Below are 15,621 nucleotides of genomic sequence, written 5' to 3'. Positions count from 1 at the left end.
CAGATAAATCACAATAAATAAAGGCAACAAACAGTGGTAGTGCAGCCAGCAATTTGCAAGTTGACTCCGAGTCAAGGCTCCCCAACTGATCCATTAGTCTTGACTATAATGAGGACCAGTAGGTCTATTTTACCTTTTGGCAGAATAGGACACTCCTTTGATTAAAGAACAAGGCCACTCCCATTCTGACAACAGTCTATCCGAGAGCATGCAGCCTCCACCTTAGACCATCTGAACTCGCTACACTTACACGTTCCATGTCCGGTTTGGGATGGCCTAGCCTAAACAGTTTTGGAAGCTCTGAACGGTATCTGTCTATAACATTTGCAATCTTTAGCGATCCATCAGCGTGCAGTGAAGTATGGCATTAGGTCTTTGGATGGAGGAGACTGCCCCAAATGGACAGAGTTCTTCAGACCTTGGTAGAGCGTATTTACTTCCACCTGATCGGAGAGGTCTTCTGAATCATGTGGCAGCCCCTGCCACATGACCGGTGAAAGCCTGGTGATCAGTGTGGTTTGTCATTTTGGATGTCTTCAGTTTCTTGGTTTGTGGAACTTGAGTGATGCGGTTACGAGGATTGGTTAGTTTCCAGTTCATTTACTGTTTTCTAATTTGGGGTTATGGGCACTTAGTCATACCTCATGAGCCCAAGGCGACAGTCTCTCTGTCGGGATAGGTAGATTCGGTCGCTGGATTTTCCATCGTGGTAGAATGAATTCAATTTTTCCATCACATTTTGCCTCAAATGTATGTTGGGCGCTGGGTCAAGGGAATAAATGTAGGAGGTACACAGGGGGGGGGGGGGGTGGTAGGTCGTCTCTTGCATACATTGGCGGTACAATTTTCTAAACAGACCCGCACCCAAAAAAGTCAATGAATTCTTCCACAATGAAAAATTCGATGTAATCACATGGAAACCTTTGTAGAGACCTTTTTTTAGAAGGTATTTATGCAAAAGGCATTTTCATATGAACGATGGACGATTTTTTAAATGGCTAATGGTTTCCGTCGTAATTACTCTTTGTAAATTCATCTTAATTCCTTTACATCACAAAAATGGTGTCGGTAATACAACGCCATACTTAATACATAAGGCAACATTTTCAGGTATTTGATCAAGCACTCCTTTCCCCATGTCTTCGAGCCCTCAATGCGGTTCTTTTCTTCACAATAACCTTGGCCTGCACTGAATCCGTACTCACCGCTCTCGGCCTACTACTACAGTCTTGTGATTTCATCTGAATCGCCTCAATCCAAGTGGAAAGTTGAAGCGCTTTCCTCTGTTCCACCCTTCGTTTCATCTGGTTTGAGGAGAGAAGATTTCTCATTCATTGGATTTTGTTCTAAAGCAAACATTTAGTACCCAATGCCTGGAACCTTAGGCCAATGCAGGCCAGCTCTAATGTGTTTAGTAGACCAGCTTTGTGACCAATACTCTAGAAATCAGAGCTAAAAACCGGCCTAATTCTGAATGTAGGCCGTGAAAGCCAACAGGCCTCCACCAAATCTGGACGGAGGCCATTTCACCTCATAGGCTACTCGTGTTCTCCCTGTGGAATGAGGAAGGGAGATCGTGTAGTGTGGTGGAGGAGAGAAGGATCTAGCACCGTTTTAATTGATCGAGTTAAGGCACATAATTCATGTTTTTTTTGGCATACTTTTCAACAGATGCACCAACGATGGGGTCAGGAGGGAAAACATAATTCCACCACAAAATCATTGCAAAGGAAAGCGAAAGAATAATTTCATGTGGTGTATAGCGTCTTGCGCTCAGGGTTTGGTTAAGTAGGGTTTTGCTAGGTAACACTAGCCTTTGGGATGAAACCACGTCCGATTCACATGCCTGGCATGGTCTCTGCCACCCCGCTCTTCATTAGTCCCTGCCTCAACATTGGCAGGATAATAAATCAATGGCTTTAATAATCTCTCAGCGATGAAACATCCAAACATTGACACAAGGTGCCTAGTTGCACACGGTTATAAATGGCCTGCCTGGTAACCCCATGCCACGCATGGGCAAGAGGTGCCAAGTAGACGGGGGCATCTTCCCCACCCACCCCAGATCCTTATCCCAGTACCCTGATCTGGGTAGGACCTTACAGAACGGCCAATTAGGGTGATTGTTAATGGGCAACACATCTATGCACTTGCCACCGCCATGATTTAGGTTTTTAACACAACTCAAATTAAAAAAGGATTTAAATCTGCTAGAAATCTCTGCACATCGCACTTCATTGTAAGCTGTACAGGTTCATAGTATTTTCCGACCCCTATACCACCTCCTCACGGAATTAGCCACTGCTGGCCTAGATCACGCCTGGCGGCCATTTTAGTGGCAGCCATCTTGCTTATGAAGGCGACATTCCAGTGCCCTTCAGGATTCCACATGTCTCCTGCACCCATGTAATCTTTTCACCAGAACATACAGATGCAATCGTGTTGTGGCCACTGAAGCGCTTGGCCCCTGAGGTTTTTGGGATCCCAGAGCGATCACATTTGGTCCACTGCCACATGAATGCTGTAGCCTACACCGCTTTACAGAGAGTATCGGAGCGGCAGGTTTTAGTGCAGCTCAGACTCCCAGCAGGAAACTGACATCACTGAGGGACGGAACCTTGAAATGGAATATGTAGATTCACATTTCTCATGCGGAAGAACATGCGAGGTATCCAGGTATCTGAGATCTCCAAAGACTGCAGCCCCGGAGGCTTCCATGCCCGGAAAAAGCATGGTCCACAGGGATTCTCAGCTCTTTCCATATAGATTTTATACATTTTTTTTTTTTTAAAAGACAAGTCATTGAGGAAATATTTAATAACGCAGCTATCAAAGAACCGTGGAGTTATTCCCAAGCACTCTTCCCCTCCAAAATGAAAAGCCTTTTAGCTTTACCCACAAACAAGTTAATTGAGCTGCTGCATATGCAAATGTATGCAATGGAATTTCTGAGGCGGATATTAATTTGAAAGTGTGCAATTCCATCTCTCTCGCCGCCCCCTCTCCTTCCCCGCTGGGTTTTGAAGGAGGGTAATGAGAAATGCAGGCCAGCGGTTGGTGCCCATTGGCGGAGTCCAACTGGGGAAGCGAGGCTTGAAAGAATACCCCCACAAGCCACCCTACGCTGGGGCAGCAGACTGAAGACCGTGCTCTAGGCCGAGGAGGCCACAAGACGAGGCGGCCGTAGAGGGATAATACGGAAGACGCGCCGCAAGGGAATCCATCGGCCTTTGCACAGTCATTGGCCTAACGTCCGCTCGTTGTCAATCCAGCCTTGAGGCGCACAAGTGCAACGATGGTGCTACGTGTGGCTAGTAACGCAAAAGTATACGAGCGGGGCCTCGGAACTAGAACCTCCCTAAAGCTACTACCGCTCATCGCATTCTTGTAACATTATGACAGCCCTTTGGAAACAGAGAGGACACAGGACAGAAGACATTGCACCAGATACGAGGGGGGCACTAGGACCAGGTCTTGTAGAGATGTGCACAATCAGAATGACGCTCAACGAGGAATCTAGGACAATCTGCCAGCAGGGGGCATCAGTCAGAGTGTAAATATGTAGCTTGAGGGGCATTTAGGACACAGCGGCCATTTAACAAGGAGAACAAACACCATAGATAGTCGGAGAAGGGTTTATTTTAAAGTGTCGTCCTAACAAAAAATAAATTGACACAAATTCCCCAACTCCCACTCCTTCTCCACCCCGGAAAACCACCTTCCAAGGGGAAAATGTCAGGTAAACCCTAACAAATGGCAAACACGGAGGTGTACCCCGTGACAATCACTGATCCCCCTCCGCCTCCATTTTATTTTGCTCCTCACTATAGAGCCTTGCTTCCAATATGGTGTCAACCAGGCACACGTTATGCACTACTTTACCGCAAGGCGGTGGCTCCATCCACCGGCGTTTCTCTTAAAGGTCGATTTCCGGAGACGGAAAGGAGACTCCAGCCAAGCTTTGGTAGGTTGGTCAAAGCAAGGCATTTGAAAAGCATATCAAATGATAGTCCTCTCCTTGACAAACGAGATGTTCGGGAGAGGCATGGCGGTCAGTGATCAGAACCGTGTGTAATGGGGACCAGTTGAGCAGGACGCGGAAGCCATGCAGCGTGAAGGCGAGTGCACGTCACAACAGCAGCCGTGCGTCCCTTGTGCATGCAGCTCGCTCAGCCCAACATGGACTGCTCCATGAACTCAGCTCCATTGTGAAGAAAGTGCAATAACACCCTACAAGAAAGACACCAAACCTTTGGTCTACATATTAACAGTAATGGCCGCCCTCTACCCTGCAATCCACACCCGAAATCCAAACAGTCCAGGCATCCTAGAGGATAGCTCAGGGGCAACGTGCTCGCCTTGGAAGCAAGACGACTCAGAGCAACACAGGTTTAATCTACGGGTCCGCGCATAGAAACCTCTGGGTATTAAGCACTTTATAAATAACCAATTACAATCCTAAGAAATCTGCATCCCGGTGTTGCACTTTCAGTGACTCGCTCCCAATAGCAGATCGTCCCTGTGGGTCTCATTTTCTGCACCCCGATTCGTGGCGGACATGCCCCCTGTGGAGCTGCTCAGACGCTACATTAACAAGCATCTGGCAACTACATCTAACCCCAGGCCCTCATCTCCCACCAGCAAGCCTGGCAAGTTACACTTCAATGTGCTGATATGAGTCCTAAACGATACACCTTCTGTAGACACCAGAGTCTGTGCATGGTTGCAACAGACGACCATTAGGAGACCCCCCCACATGGGGAATCCAACCCCATAAAAACAAGCATTGCCAATACCAACAGTTTTTGCTTTTGCATGGGAAAGGCCTTTGCCAGGTTTGGTCGTAGTGATATTAACTGCCCATCGATGGTAGCAGATGCAAAAAGGCGCAAGTACGTGGGGGTGCAATAGCAGTGTCTGGCAAATGCCCAACATGTATACACAAAACTGTTGGCTTTGCCAATGCTTGTTTAACAGGACTTCAGGGAAGGCCACTCAGTGCTTATAAATAGAGTGGCTGTAGGCAGACCTGGTAAAGACATTATCATTAACCCAGTAGCACGTTTATAACTCCAATTAATTCATTAACTCTCAGAAGACCACTTAAAAAAAACTAAAAAACAAGTTAGAAAGATTGATGGTAAGGCTGGATAAAGTTAGCTCAAAGAGATCCCAGGAGTATATGTTTTAGGCGGGGAGGGCAGGAAATGGTTGGGAATGGACATAGGGATTAGCATGGGCATTCAATAGGCGGGCAAATTACCAAACACCACCTACACGCTTTGTGTCCCTCCTCATATGCCATTTCATGCTCTAATGCAATATTTTTCGCTTATAGGTGCCGCCTACTAACGAAAAATAAAAATCTTGTTATAGCTTATAGAGCTCAATACCTCTGCTACAACACCCTGCATGCCATTCTTCAACTGGGAGGCCTTGACACACTACACATTGTGCAAGAGAACCAAGGTTATCTAACAAACTTGCTACTCTTATCTAGGTAGCACAAAAGAAAGTTTACGCTGACCCCACTTGTATTCGAACCTGTGACGCACACAAGTTATTTTCATCTTGTATGGTTTGATAAAACCATACTGCGATAAAAAAACCATTTAGAAAAGGATTATAGTTTAGTGTGTAAAACTAAATAGAAAGTGGTTAATTTCAAGATTTTGCAAATGGTGGTGTGGTAGGCGATTTGAGAGGGTGTGCATCGTGGGAGAAAGTATGTAGTACCTCACACTGAAGGGCATAGGGAACTGTATGGTTTCTCAGGAGTCTATCCGATTTGCCTGAGGCGATATGCCCCGAGGTGGCGGGCCAAGCCTGTGGGTAACCGCCGTCACCCAAGTTAAGGGCCAGAGCTAAGTTTGGGTCGCTTAACGAGGGTGGCAGGCCGTTACCCACAGGTTAGACCCAGCCTCAGAGGGGCATATCGCCATTAGCACCTGTGTAGTGCTCGACAAGGGTGCTAAATGGTTGCGGCTTCCCGTTCTCAGAGAGAAAATACTACAACATGGCCGCCAGGGAATTGGAAGGGTGGGAGCCCCTCTTCAATTTCCATAGCAGCCAAACGGGGAAAGCAGGTACGTTGGTGAATAACCGCCGCAATCGGATAAGCGGGATGGGGGAGGGAGAGGGAACAAAATAAAAATGTAAAAAATGAAGTGGGTGGGGGAAGAAGGGAGGCGGGGGAGCCAGCCACCAGGCAACCTGAAACGCAGGCTTTTACTGGTAGTGTCAGACCTCGTTCATAGCCACCTGATTGGCTGGCTCCCCCGCTCAGGGTGCTAATGGACATTATTTGCTAGAAAGGATCCCTCAACTTATGCCTAAGCATACCTGGCTTCTCAAATGCCGCTAGTGGGTACGTGCCACCAATTTCAGTAGGTGGTACACAATAAGAGGCCCTTGAAATTCATGAACTTGGACACAATTTTTAAGATGAAGCGAATACACAAACTTACGATTGATGAACGCTGCAGTTGTAGAAGACAAAGTCCACGCTGGCAAATTTCTTCCCAGTCTCCTTTGATTTCAAGTAGAGTTTCACCACTTGCTTGTATCCTAAGAAGAAACATGACAGTGGGCATTAATGTGCGCATATCAAGAACCCCCATTAAACCATATATCTTGGACCCATGTGCCAAAAACATTTTCAAAACTGGTCATGGATGTATTCTGAAAGGGAGAGATGAAATTGTGGGGCAACTTAAAAGGATTGAGGTTCAAAGCTTGTGTTACCAATGGTAAGCAATGTAAAAGGCCTTACAACCTGGTGGCCCTCTCCGTGCTCCAACCACGTGCCTCTTGCAGAACAGTTCCTTTTCACATTGCCACCATCAGAGCCCCTGCGCCCCACCTCCCGCTTTCGCCTTCTGTGATTTGTTCAAAACCAAACCAAAAGCCTCAAAGTTACCCTCTTAACCTACCTCTCATCTGCCTTCAAGCTAAAATGTTCCTCTCACCTCCAACCTGCACCGGTCCCTCATTTTCTCAGCCTCGACTCTAGCACTTCATCCACCATAATCATACATGCCTAACACAGCTGGCCGTACCGCCTACCTGCAACTTAACATGTCTAATGTTGATTGTCCTTAATCTATGCAAGTCCAACCATGTACCGTCCACGGGGGCCGTATCATTTACTGCCCTCCATTCCCGGATCATAATGTCACTCAAACTCACCCCATTGTAAGAAGCTCCTGGCTCTAATTTCAGATCTGTGGTACGTTCCTTTGTGATCAAAGGAGCATTGTTCCACCCTATATGTACATAAAATAAAAACAAATACATTCTGAAAACCCACCAATTCATAATTCCATGACCATTCCAAAAAGGTTATGGGGACAGAGACCTGGCACGGCAGGTTCCCCCCCTTGGCATGATCTCTCCCTACCCTCACTAAGTCGGAGGCTAAAAGGTTTAGAAAATGAGTTAAGATTGTTCCAACAAGCTTTTGACATATTAAATGGAACCACTGCCCATCTACTGGCCCTCTACGAAATGCCACCCTTAGCCAACAGCAGATCGTCACTGCCCTAAAGCCCTCTCCTCAGATAAGGCTGTCGAGGCCATGATGTTGCCTTCTCTCCTGCTGGCCAGCATCACTGCACCTTGAATAACTACCTCACACGACTATTCAACCACCCTCCACCAGTAGGCTAGGGTCACTCTCCTCTGCCGAATTCAACCACCCTACACCTGTAGGCTAGGGTCACTCTCCTCTGCCAAATTCAACCACCCTACACCTGTAGGCTAGGGTTACTCTCCTCTGCCAAATTCAACCACCCCACACCTGTAGGCCGTGGTCCCTCTCCTCTACCAAATTCAACCACCCTCCACCTGTAGGCTGTGGTCACTCTCCTCTGCCAAATTCAACCACCCTCCACATGTAGGCTGTGGTCACTCTCCTCTGTCGAATTCAACCACCCTCCACATGTAGGCTGTGGTCACTCCTCTGCCAAATTCAACCACCCTCCACCTGTAGGCTGTGGTTGCTCTCCTCTGCCAAATTCAACCACCCTCCACCAGTAGGCTAGGGTCACTCTCCACCTGTAGGCTAGAGTCACTCTCCTCTGGCGAATTCAACCACCCCCCCACCAGTAGATTAGTGTATATATATATATATATATATATATATATATATATATATATATATATATATATATATATATATATATATATATATATATATATATATATATATATATATATATATATATATATATATATATATAGATAGGAGGAAGTGGGGTCAAAAAGATTTTTTTTTAAAACAGTATTTTGTGCTTCACAGGGATTTTTTTTGACATCATAACATAGATCCGACTTCTGGACCCGAATCTCAGATGCGTGATTTTACCAAACAAAATAAGTCCAAATTATTTATCAGGTCAATGTTTGTTATGCCAATCCTGGACACCCACAAATACTTGGGTCCATTTGACATGAAGCAGTGGGGGGGGGCGGGTGTCTAAAGCTTGCGAGGTCTAAATGCGCCAAGAAAGGTACTTTTCACTAAAGATGAGAGACTATTCACGCTGGTGAATGCATCTGCCCATTTTTCTACCCTCCCCCCCTCCAAGACAAATTCCAGTTGTGTGTTTTTGAGGCAGGAAGTCAGAGCGGTACTTTTTTTCCATTTAATTGAATTACCAATTTAGTGGGCGATGGATGGGTTTCCACCAAAGCTGGGATTCGAACCCATGCCAGACAGCCACAAGGCCACATGAACGTGGAATCCTAGCGCCTGTAGTGGCTCATCGTGATACTGTTCCACAGCAGGGAATATTTCGATACAGATTTTTGGTTTAAGCGGTGCACACCTTTTAAACTTTTACACTTTTACCGTAACACTGGCGCTTATTTGTTTTGAGGAATAATTTCCTGACAGTCAAATGCAAGGACATAATTTAGGATTTGCCAGGGACGCGTTAAAGCATTAGTGCTATATAATAACACATCATTATCATTCGGCCTTGGATGTGTGCTAGCATTCACAGTAAATTGGTAATATGGGCCTATACACACGATCTTAATCCATAAGGTGGTCCATTCATGTATGAAATATATATCACGTAACCATATTGTTCGTAGTGTACTTAGGAACAATGCTATGTGATGCCACTTCCTGTTTTGTCAAGGGATGAAATGTGTTCCATCGCTTACCGCGATATCACTTTGGGTGGGGTCAAATGACATCACTTCCTGTGATGTCAGAGATAAAGGGTCGTTTGATGTCACTTCCGCTAGCTCTGGATTTTTTGGTGAAATGACGTCCCTAGTTAAATGCTCATTTGTCCTGTGCACTTTTCTCCGTTAAGAAAAGGCACATTGAATGAAAAACGATAAGTTCACGTTAAGACTTGTTCACTTCCTGTGACATCGCTCCCCCCGCCCTGTTTGAGGACTTGCATCCTGGCTACAGACGGAACAGGAAAGCAAGCAGACCAGCCAGAGCTCAAGTTCAGGGTAGCAAGCGAACCGACAAGTGGCAGAGCCAGCAAATTATGTGCTGTTAACAGTAATGAGAGAAAACAAGTTGTTTATTTTCATCACCCCGTCCTCTGCTCCCTTCCTCTGCCTGGGAGGAGAAGGGGTATTTATAGAAGCCCTCATCTTTTGTGCATGGCGGAGAGAGGCAGCGCTGGAGTCTTGGGCGGGTGGGAAATTCACGGATAAGCCCCGGAGCAGGAGCGCTGCCCTTCTCCGCTCTGCGCCCACTCCAGAGTCACGTCAGCATCACAAGACCTCTGCCCACTCACGAGGCCGGGGATTGGCAGAAGCTGCAACCACAACGCACAAAGGCGTCTTCTTGTGAAGGGTAGCGTTCATAACAACATTTCTGAGTTTTCCCACCTACTAGTGACATGCACCCAATATTTAAAAGGGAGCTTTTCTTCAGGAACCAGTTCCTCGTTTTGGAAAAATGCTCCAGGGGCCCTCCCCACTGCATATGAATCCGTCTCTATTACAACAAAAAAGGACTCAAGCAGCTGGCACTAGACATTTTTGTTATAGGTGCAAAACTATCAAATTGTAAATGTGATTGTTGCTGCGCTGGCCAGTGGTCTGGCCATCAGATCTCTGGCCGGATCTTGGGACCCGGCCAGCCTCAGCCCTGACCAGGTTATGCCAAGCCTTCGCTGAGGGAAGCTGGGGGCTCGGTGATCTAATCTGCTCTGTGCCTCACCCAGGGGTGTTGCTAGGTCTGGAAAAGACCCGGGGCTACGCTAATCTCGGGACTGGGGGCTAGCTAGCCTTTTGGTTGTAGCTCCTGAGATTCTATTCAGGGCTACAACCAAAAGACCAGGGGCTATAGCCCCCTTTGCCCCCCCCCAGCAACGCCTCTGGCCCCAGCCGTCTTTCGCACATCTGCAGGCTTCGTTTGCTTGCCTGTTTTGAGACACCAAGGGGATCAATGGGCCAAGAACATTACTGTGAGGGGACATCACTGTTGAAAGCAGGTTTCCTACATGCTGGGCACACTATTGTTTCTCAAATGTGAAGTTCACACTTCCGTAGAAAAAACAAAAGTATTTTCCAAACTGAAATATGCTGCTTGCATTCACTAGTTTTCTTTGAAATATATATTTTTTTTTTATCAGACTACCACAAATATTCTAATTTATGTGCCCCTTTGCGTTTTAGGTTATATTTATAAAGTTGTTATATGCTTGTCAAACTGGTTAATCACAAATGCTTCTGTGGTGCTGACAGCAGTTTTTAGGAAATCAAACCAGGGTCATAGGTGCCAGATTTTCACTACGGGAGAGCACAATTACCCCCACCTCTGCCCTGAATATATATAAGCAAGTGACCAGCCCAACCCATCCCCTGGCCAATCACATTTATCGCACTTTTTTAAAATAAGGAATTGCAAAAAGTCATACGATTAACGAGTTTTGAATATATAACATCTGAGCAACGGTCTCTCAACCTGCTAAGCTACCCTGGTAGCCTTCTACTTTAGAGCGTGTCTATGGATCCCGTAATGTACTAAAAAGCACTGCATTACCAACAGTATTTTGGTGCACCACTGCCATGAAATGAAAGAAGCAGCATGAAAGAAATTTCCTTTGAGTGGAGTCCAACTGCCAGCTCCACCTCCTCAGAACTCCGCCCCCTCAGCACTCCACCCCTACCTCCAAACTCCACCCCCACTGCAGCCCTTGTGGGATCCCCTTTCCATTCTTTCCATTTCCAGCGCTGGATGTTTGCATATTAAACACAGGTGGAGACATGAGACGGTGTGAGCGCTTGAGACAAGCCTGCGAGACTGAGCCCATCACCAGCAGTCCTGTGGCTGCCTCTGGAAAGAGATGTAGATCGACTGAGTGAAGTGAAATGCACTGCATCCTGCCGCTCGAAAAATGCCCCTTCTGGGGATCCATGTCGGTGCAAATGAATGTGGGCTTCCATAGGTTTTAAAGATGGCCGCCTGTGTTTTGAAAGGGTTTGTGGAAGATGGACCTGCCCAGTGGAGTAACTTTGCTGAAAATGTTGGGGGGACATGACATCTGAAAAAAGGTGCCCCAGCCAAATGAATGGGGACAAAATAGTGTGCCATTAAATTAGGTGGGGACAAACACCCCTGCCCCCTCTAAAATTACGCCCATGGGTCACCTGCCTGGGCACCGTCCAATTCCCCCATTCAGACTATTGCTAGGGAAATAGCTATGACTGGGAGCCACTTCGCAAGACCTGCATTTGTGCAGTCATACTTTTTTCAAATGTATGACTGCACAAATGCATGTGAAACTTTAAGGATTTGTTTTAAATGTACGCCTTCCGTCTACCTTGATGGGGATGTAAACACACTTTTCAGGTTTTATCGGAATTCTTCCTTCCAAACTTTGATAGTTCCCAAAGACTATTTTTCATTAATGGAGTTTCCCTCATTTTACCTACATGTACATAACCAATTTCTGTGATTTTACCGAAGATTTTTTATGCAAGGCATTTTTTTACCAAAATATTTTTACAGAAAAAAAGATCGCATTAAAAAAAAAAAAGTTCTTTGGGGGGGTGGGGCTCACTCACCAAGCCCACTACTTCCCATATTTTAACCCACACAAACCCCTCTCCTGTTTTAACCCCCCCGTAGATATATATATTTTTTGAATTCAGTATTTTTATTAGTTAACATTGTTCGGTAAAAAATGCCTAATACCTATTTGAGCGACACCCTTCAACAGACAGAATGGTGGCTGTTATATGCACACTTTATGGTGAATTGTTTTTGTCATGCGATGGAAAAGAGTACAGGGTATGTTACATTGTATTTGCAATGTCCTTTTCTTTTGTGCAAGGCCAGGAGCTGTGAAGCAGCGGGAAGTGACATGATTTAGCAGTCCACACCCTCCCAGAATAACACTTCAGCGAAACCCCCCCTCCACCCCGCCCAATGAAGTCCCACAAAAGCAGACACTACAACCCTGTATGAGCCAAAGGATTACCCTGCTGCCCGCCATTAACAAGGTGAGGTAACTGCAGCCAAGGCTGAGAAGGGCATCCGAACTAGAGTATGCAGATGAACTCCCAGAAGACCCCAACCCTCCGGACAAGAGAGCAAGCTCTCACACCCCCCAATACACTTCCCATAAAGCTCCTAGCAGGCCTCCAGAAGTTTCAGGCAGCCAGGTCCAGGGCTTTGCCCCAAGCGGAGTCGCAGGTCAAAACCCACCCTCTTTAAAGAGTGTCTATAGTTCCACCGAGCTTTCTGGTCTATAGTACCTGGATGTTGGTGCCCTAGTGGAAGAGTCGGGAAACATTTGAATACACAGAAGCAGTGGATGAATGCCTGTGTTGCAGGTGCCGGATGGCCCTCACCCCCTCAATACAGGCCTTAAAATGGACAGCTGCCCACTAGAGTGATGCTCTGAATGGGAGTGTTTCCTTTACCCTAACCTGCCATGCAATGTTTCACAATCTTACCTCCAATTTAATTCTCATACTGCATTCCAGTGGCTTATTTACCAATACACTACATACAAAGGTGACATTCGTTCTCCCCCCCCCAGGCCAATCCGACTATGGCTTTGGATGGCGGAAGATCCGCTTGCCAAAGTAGCATTTTGTGTCCCCCTAGACCTCATTTTGTGCCACCCCTCTCCCCCCACCCAGGACTCATTCTGCCTGAAGCCAACAACTCAGTCAGCGGGCTTGCCTTCACCAGAACCCACTTTGGCGATCATTGGGGGGAATCTACATCAGGGTAGTAGCCCCCACAATTCCTAGGCACTCCACACGCCAAGGTCACCAATCGTCCACAACAATCCTCCATGCAATTCCACTACCACACTAGGAATGGCATCCATGAAAATTATGCTAGGCACGCCATCATCTCTTCTGATCACATTTTTTGGTCAAAACACTGTACACTATTCATTCATCTCCACAATCCACATCACCCAGCCTTATGTTTTCATTTCATTCCATGTGATGCAAGTATGTTTTTGTCTCCCTGACTTTTCCTACTCTTTCCTGATCTTCTTGGCCCGGTTTCCTTCTCACCGCACAGACTGGTCTGGCTGCCGCCCTGGGCAGAGTCACAATTCGCCGGTGCAAAGGCCAGGATCCGCGCTTTAAGGCCCCTGTGGTGGGGATGTGTGCAGTGTAATCGACAAATAATCACACTTTTGATATTTCATTACTTTAATACCGATCGGACACTTGCCACTCCAGAGTAGTCGCCACACTGGTTGATTCTGCCACACCACTAGATGGATGTGCACCTCGATTTCCAGCCACAAAACCTGGGAGCACACATGGCTTCTAAACATGTTCACGCTCCAGAAACTGCCACAGAAAGAAAAGTCCAAAGCAAGATTTATTTTTCATTGAATGTTTTTCAGTTTCCGAAAATCTTGGATAAACTGTACACACAAAGTGAAACTCCAAATATTGCAATTCGCCACACAGACGAGATAAAAGGTGACGACGTGCAGGGGAGTTGCTAGCTCTGGAAAAGACCCGGGGCTAGGCTAATGTCAGAACTGTCTGGACTGGGGGCTAGCTAGCATTTTGGTTGTAGCTCCTGAGATTCTATCCGGGGCTACAACCAAAAGACCAGGGGCTATAGCCCTCTGAGCCCCCCCCCCTAGCAATGCCTCTGACGACGTGCGATGGTTGCCCTCGAATCCACGTGTGAAACAACAGACAGCAAAAAAGCCAAGGCAGTACTAAACATACAGGGCAGGAATTGAAGGGATCGCGAGACCAAAAAAAAACAACGGGAAGGGACAGTAAGAAGCAGCACAGCATTAAGCACAATAATCAGTCAATATTGACCTCGGACGGCCCCATCTTGCTTCAACAGCCCGTTGGTTAACGAGCCAAAAAACTGCCCTGAGGCATCGTGGCGCTGTTACAGCAAATTCACAGTACAAGATAAACAAGGTAAAACTCTCAGGTAGAACATTTCTTGTGGCAATGTGCAGTACTCCATATACACTCAAGCCTCCCACACATCATAGGCACTCTGATACCACTGTGGTGGTGATTTGGCACAGTGCAGAAGCAGCCCCAAGCCCCACTTTCCCTTGGTACAGTTACACTGATTCTGCAGCTCATACTTTGGTGCCCCCGAAATGCTCAATTCGGCGGCACGCTTACCCATACATGTGCTATTACCGTACATGAACGCATGCCTTCCAAACCTCTAGTTCATCCGGTCAAATTCCTTCCCACCCTCTTATATTCTATTAAATACTTATAGCGTTCCACTGAGTAGCCCAAATGCACTCGTGTAACGCACGGTTAACACCTTCAGAACTTTTAGGATATTTATGTATTTAAGCATTTTTAAAGCGCTCACACATCGAGGCGCTGTTACAGGAATTTTTTTATTTCGTTTTAGTTGCATATTTATAACGCGCTTAAACACCCAGAGGTTTCTAAGCTCGAACCCAGGGATCGAACCTGTGTTGCTTCGTGTCGTCTTGCTTCCAAGGCGAGCACATTGCCGCTGAGCTATCCTCCCCCTCAGATGTCCCAGGCATATCCCATCTCCAGGGGTGCAGGTACATAGGCCCCAGCATTTTTTGCACTGTATTTCTATCCTTTGCCTAGGTTGACAGAACCAACTATACGACCCCTGGGTCATTTTTCAACCATATCACCAACAAACCTTCCCACACCTGTGCCGTCATGCCTCCAGCAGCCCCCAAACAGATCACAATCATGCCATTTCCATAGAGGACGCATTCTTCCCACATGCTCGTCAACACAGACACGACTGAGATGTGTATACACACACGTAAAATTATTGTGGGTTTAAAAAGGCTAGAAAAATATACCTTCCACCCGAACAGTGAAAAAGCCTATTCCCTTTGAGCCGCATTGCACGTGCCACAGCGCCACCTCGTAACCAATGCTGGGAGTGAACTTCCAGCAATGGTTACTAGGTGGCGTTGTGGGATGCGTGACGTGGCTCAAAGGAAATCGGTGTGTTTTTAATTATTATTATTTTTTTAAACAGGTGTCTGCAATCAGGCTCGGACTGACCTATATGGCCATAAGCCAATGCCTGAACGAAAAATGTAAAATGCTACTGTGGGCCAGTTTGATACGTTTCTTCACCAGGTGGCTAGTAGTTTTGGCCAGTGTTATTGAATA

At 46.5% G+C, this 15,621-nt stretch overlaps 1 protein-coding gene across 3 annotated transcripts in view; it reads right to left on the bottom strand.

Moving 5' to 3' along the window:
• Positions 1-15,621, bottom strand: part of PLXNA1 (plexin A1) — an 812,782-nt gene that overhangs the window by 306,212 nt on the left and 490,949 nt on the right. For all 3 annotated transcript variants that reach the window (XM_069643382.1, XM_069643384.1, XM_069643383.1), the window contains exon 8: positions 6,468-6,567. In XM_069643382.1, the coding sequence (XP_069499483.1) occupies positions 6,468-6,567 (100 nt within the window). The remainder of the gene's footprint in view (positions 1-6,467; positions 6,568-15,621) is intronic.

The sequence above is a fragment of the Ambystoma mexicanum genome, chromosome 2p (assembly GCF_040938575.1).
Source record: "Ambystoma mexicanum isolate Mex_15411 chromosome 2p, UKY_AmexF1_1, whole genome shotgun sequence".
Lineage (NCBI taxonomy): Eukaryota > Metazoa > Chordata > Amphibia > Caudata > Ambystomatidae > Ambystoma > Ambystoma mexicanum.
Note: the sequence above shows the minus strand (reverse complement) of the source record. Positions and strands in the feature narration are given on the sequence as shown.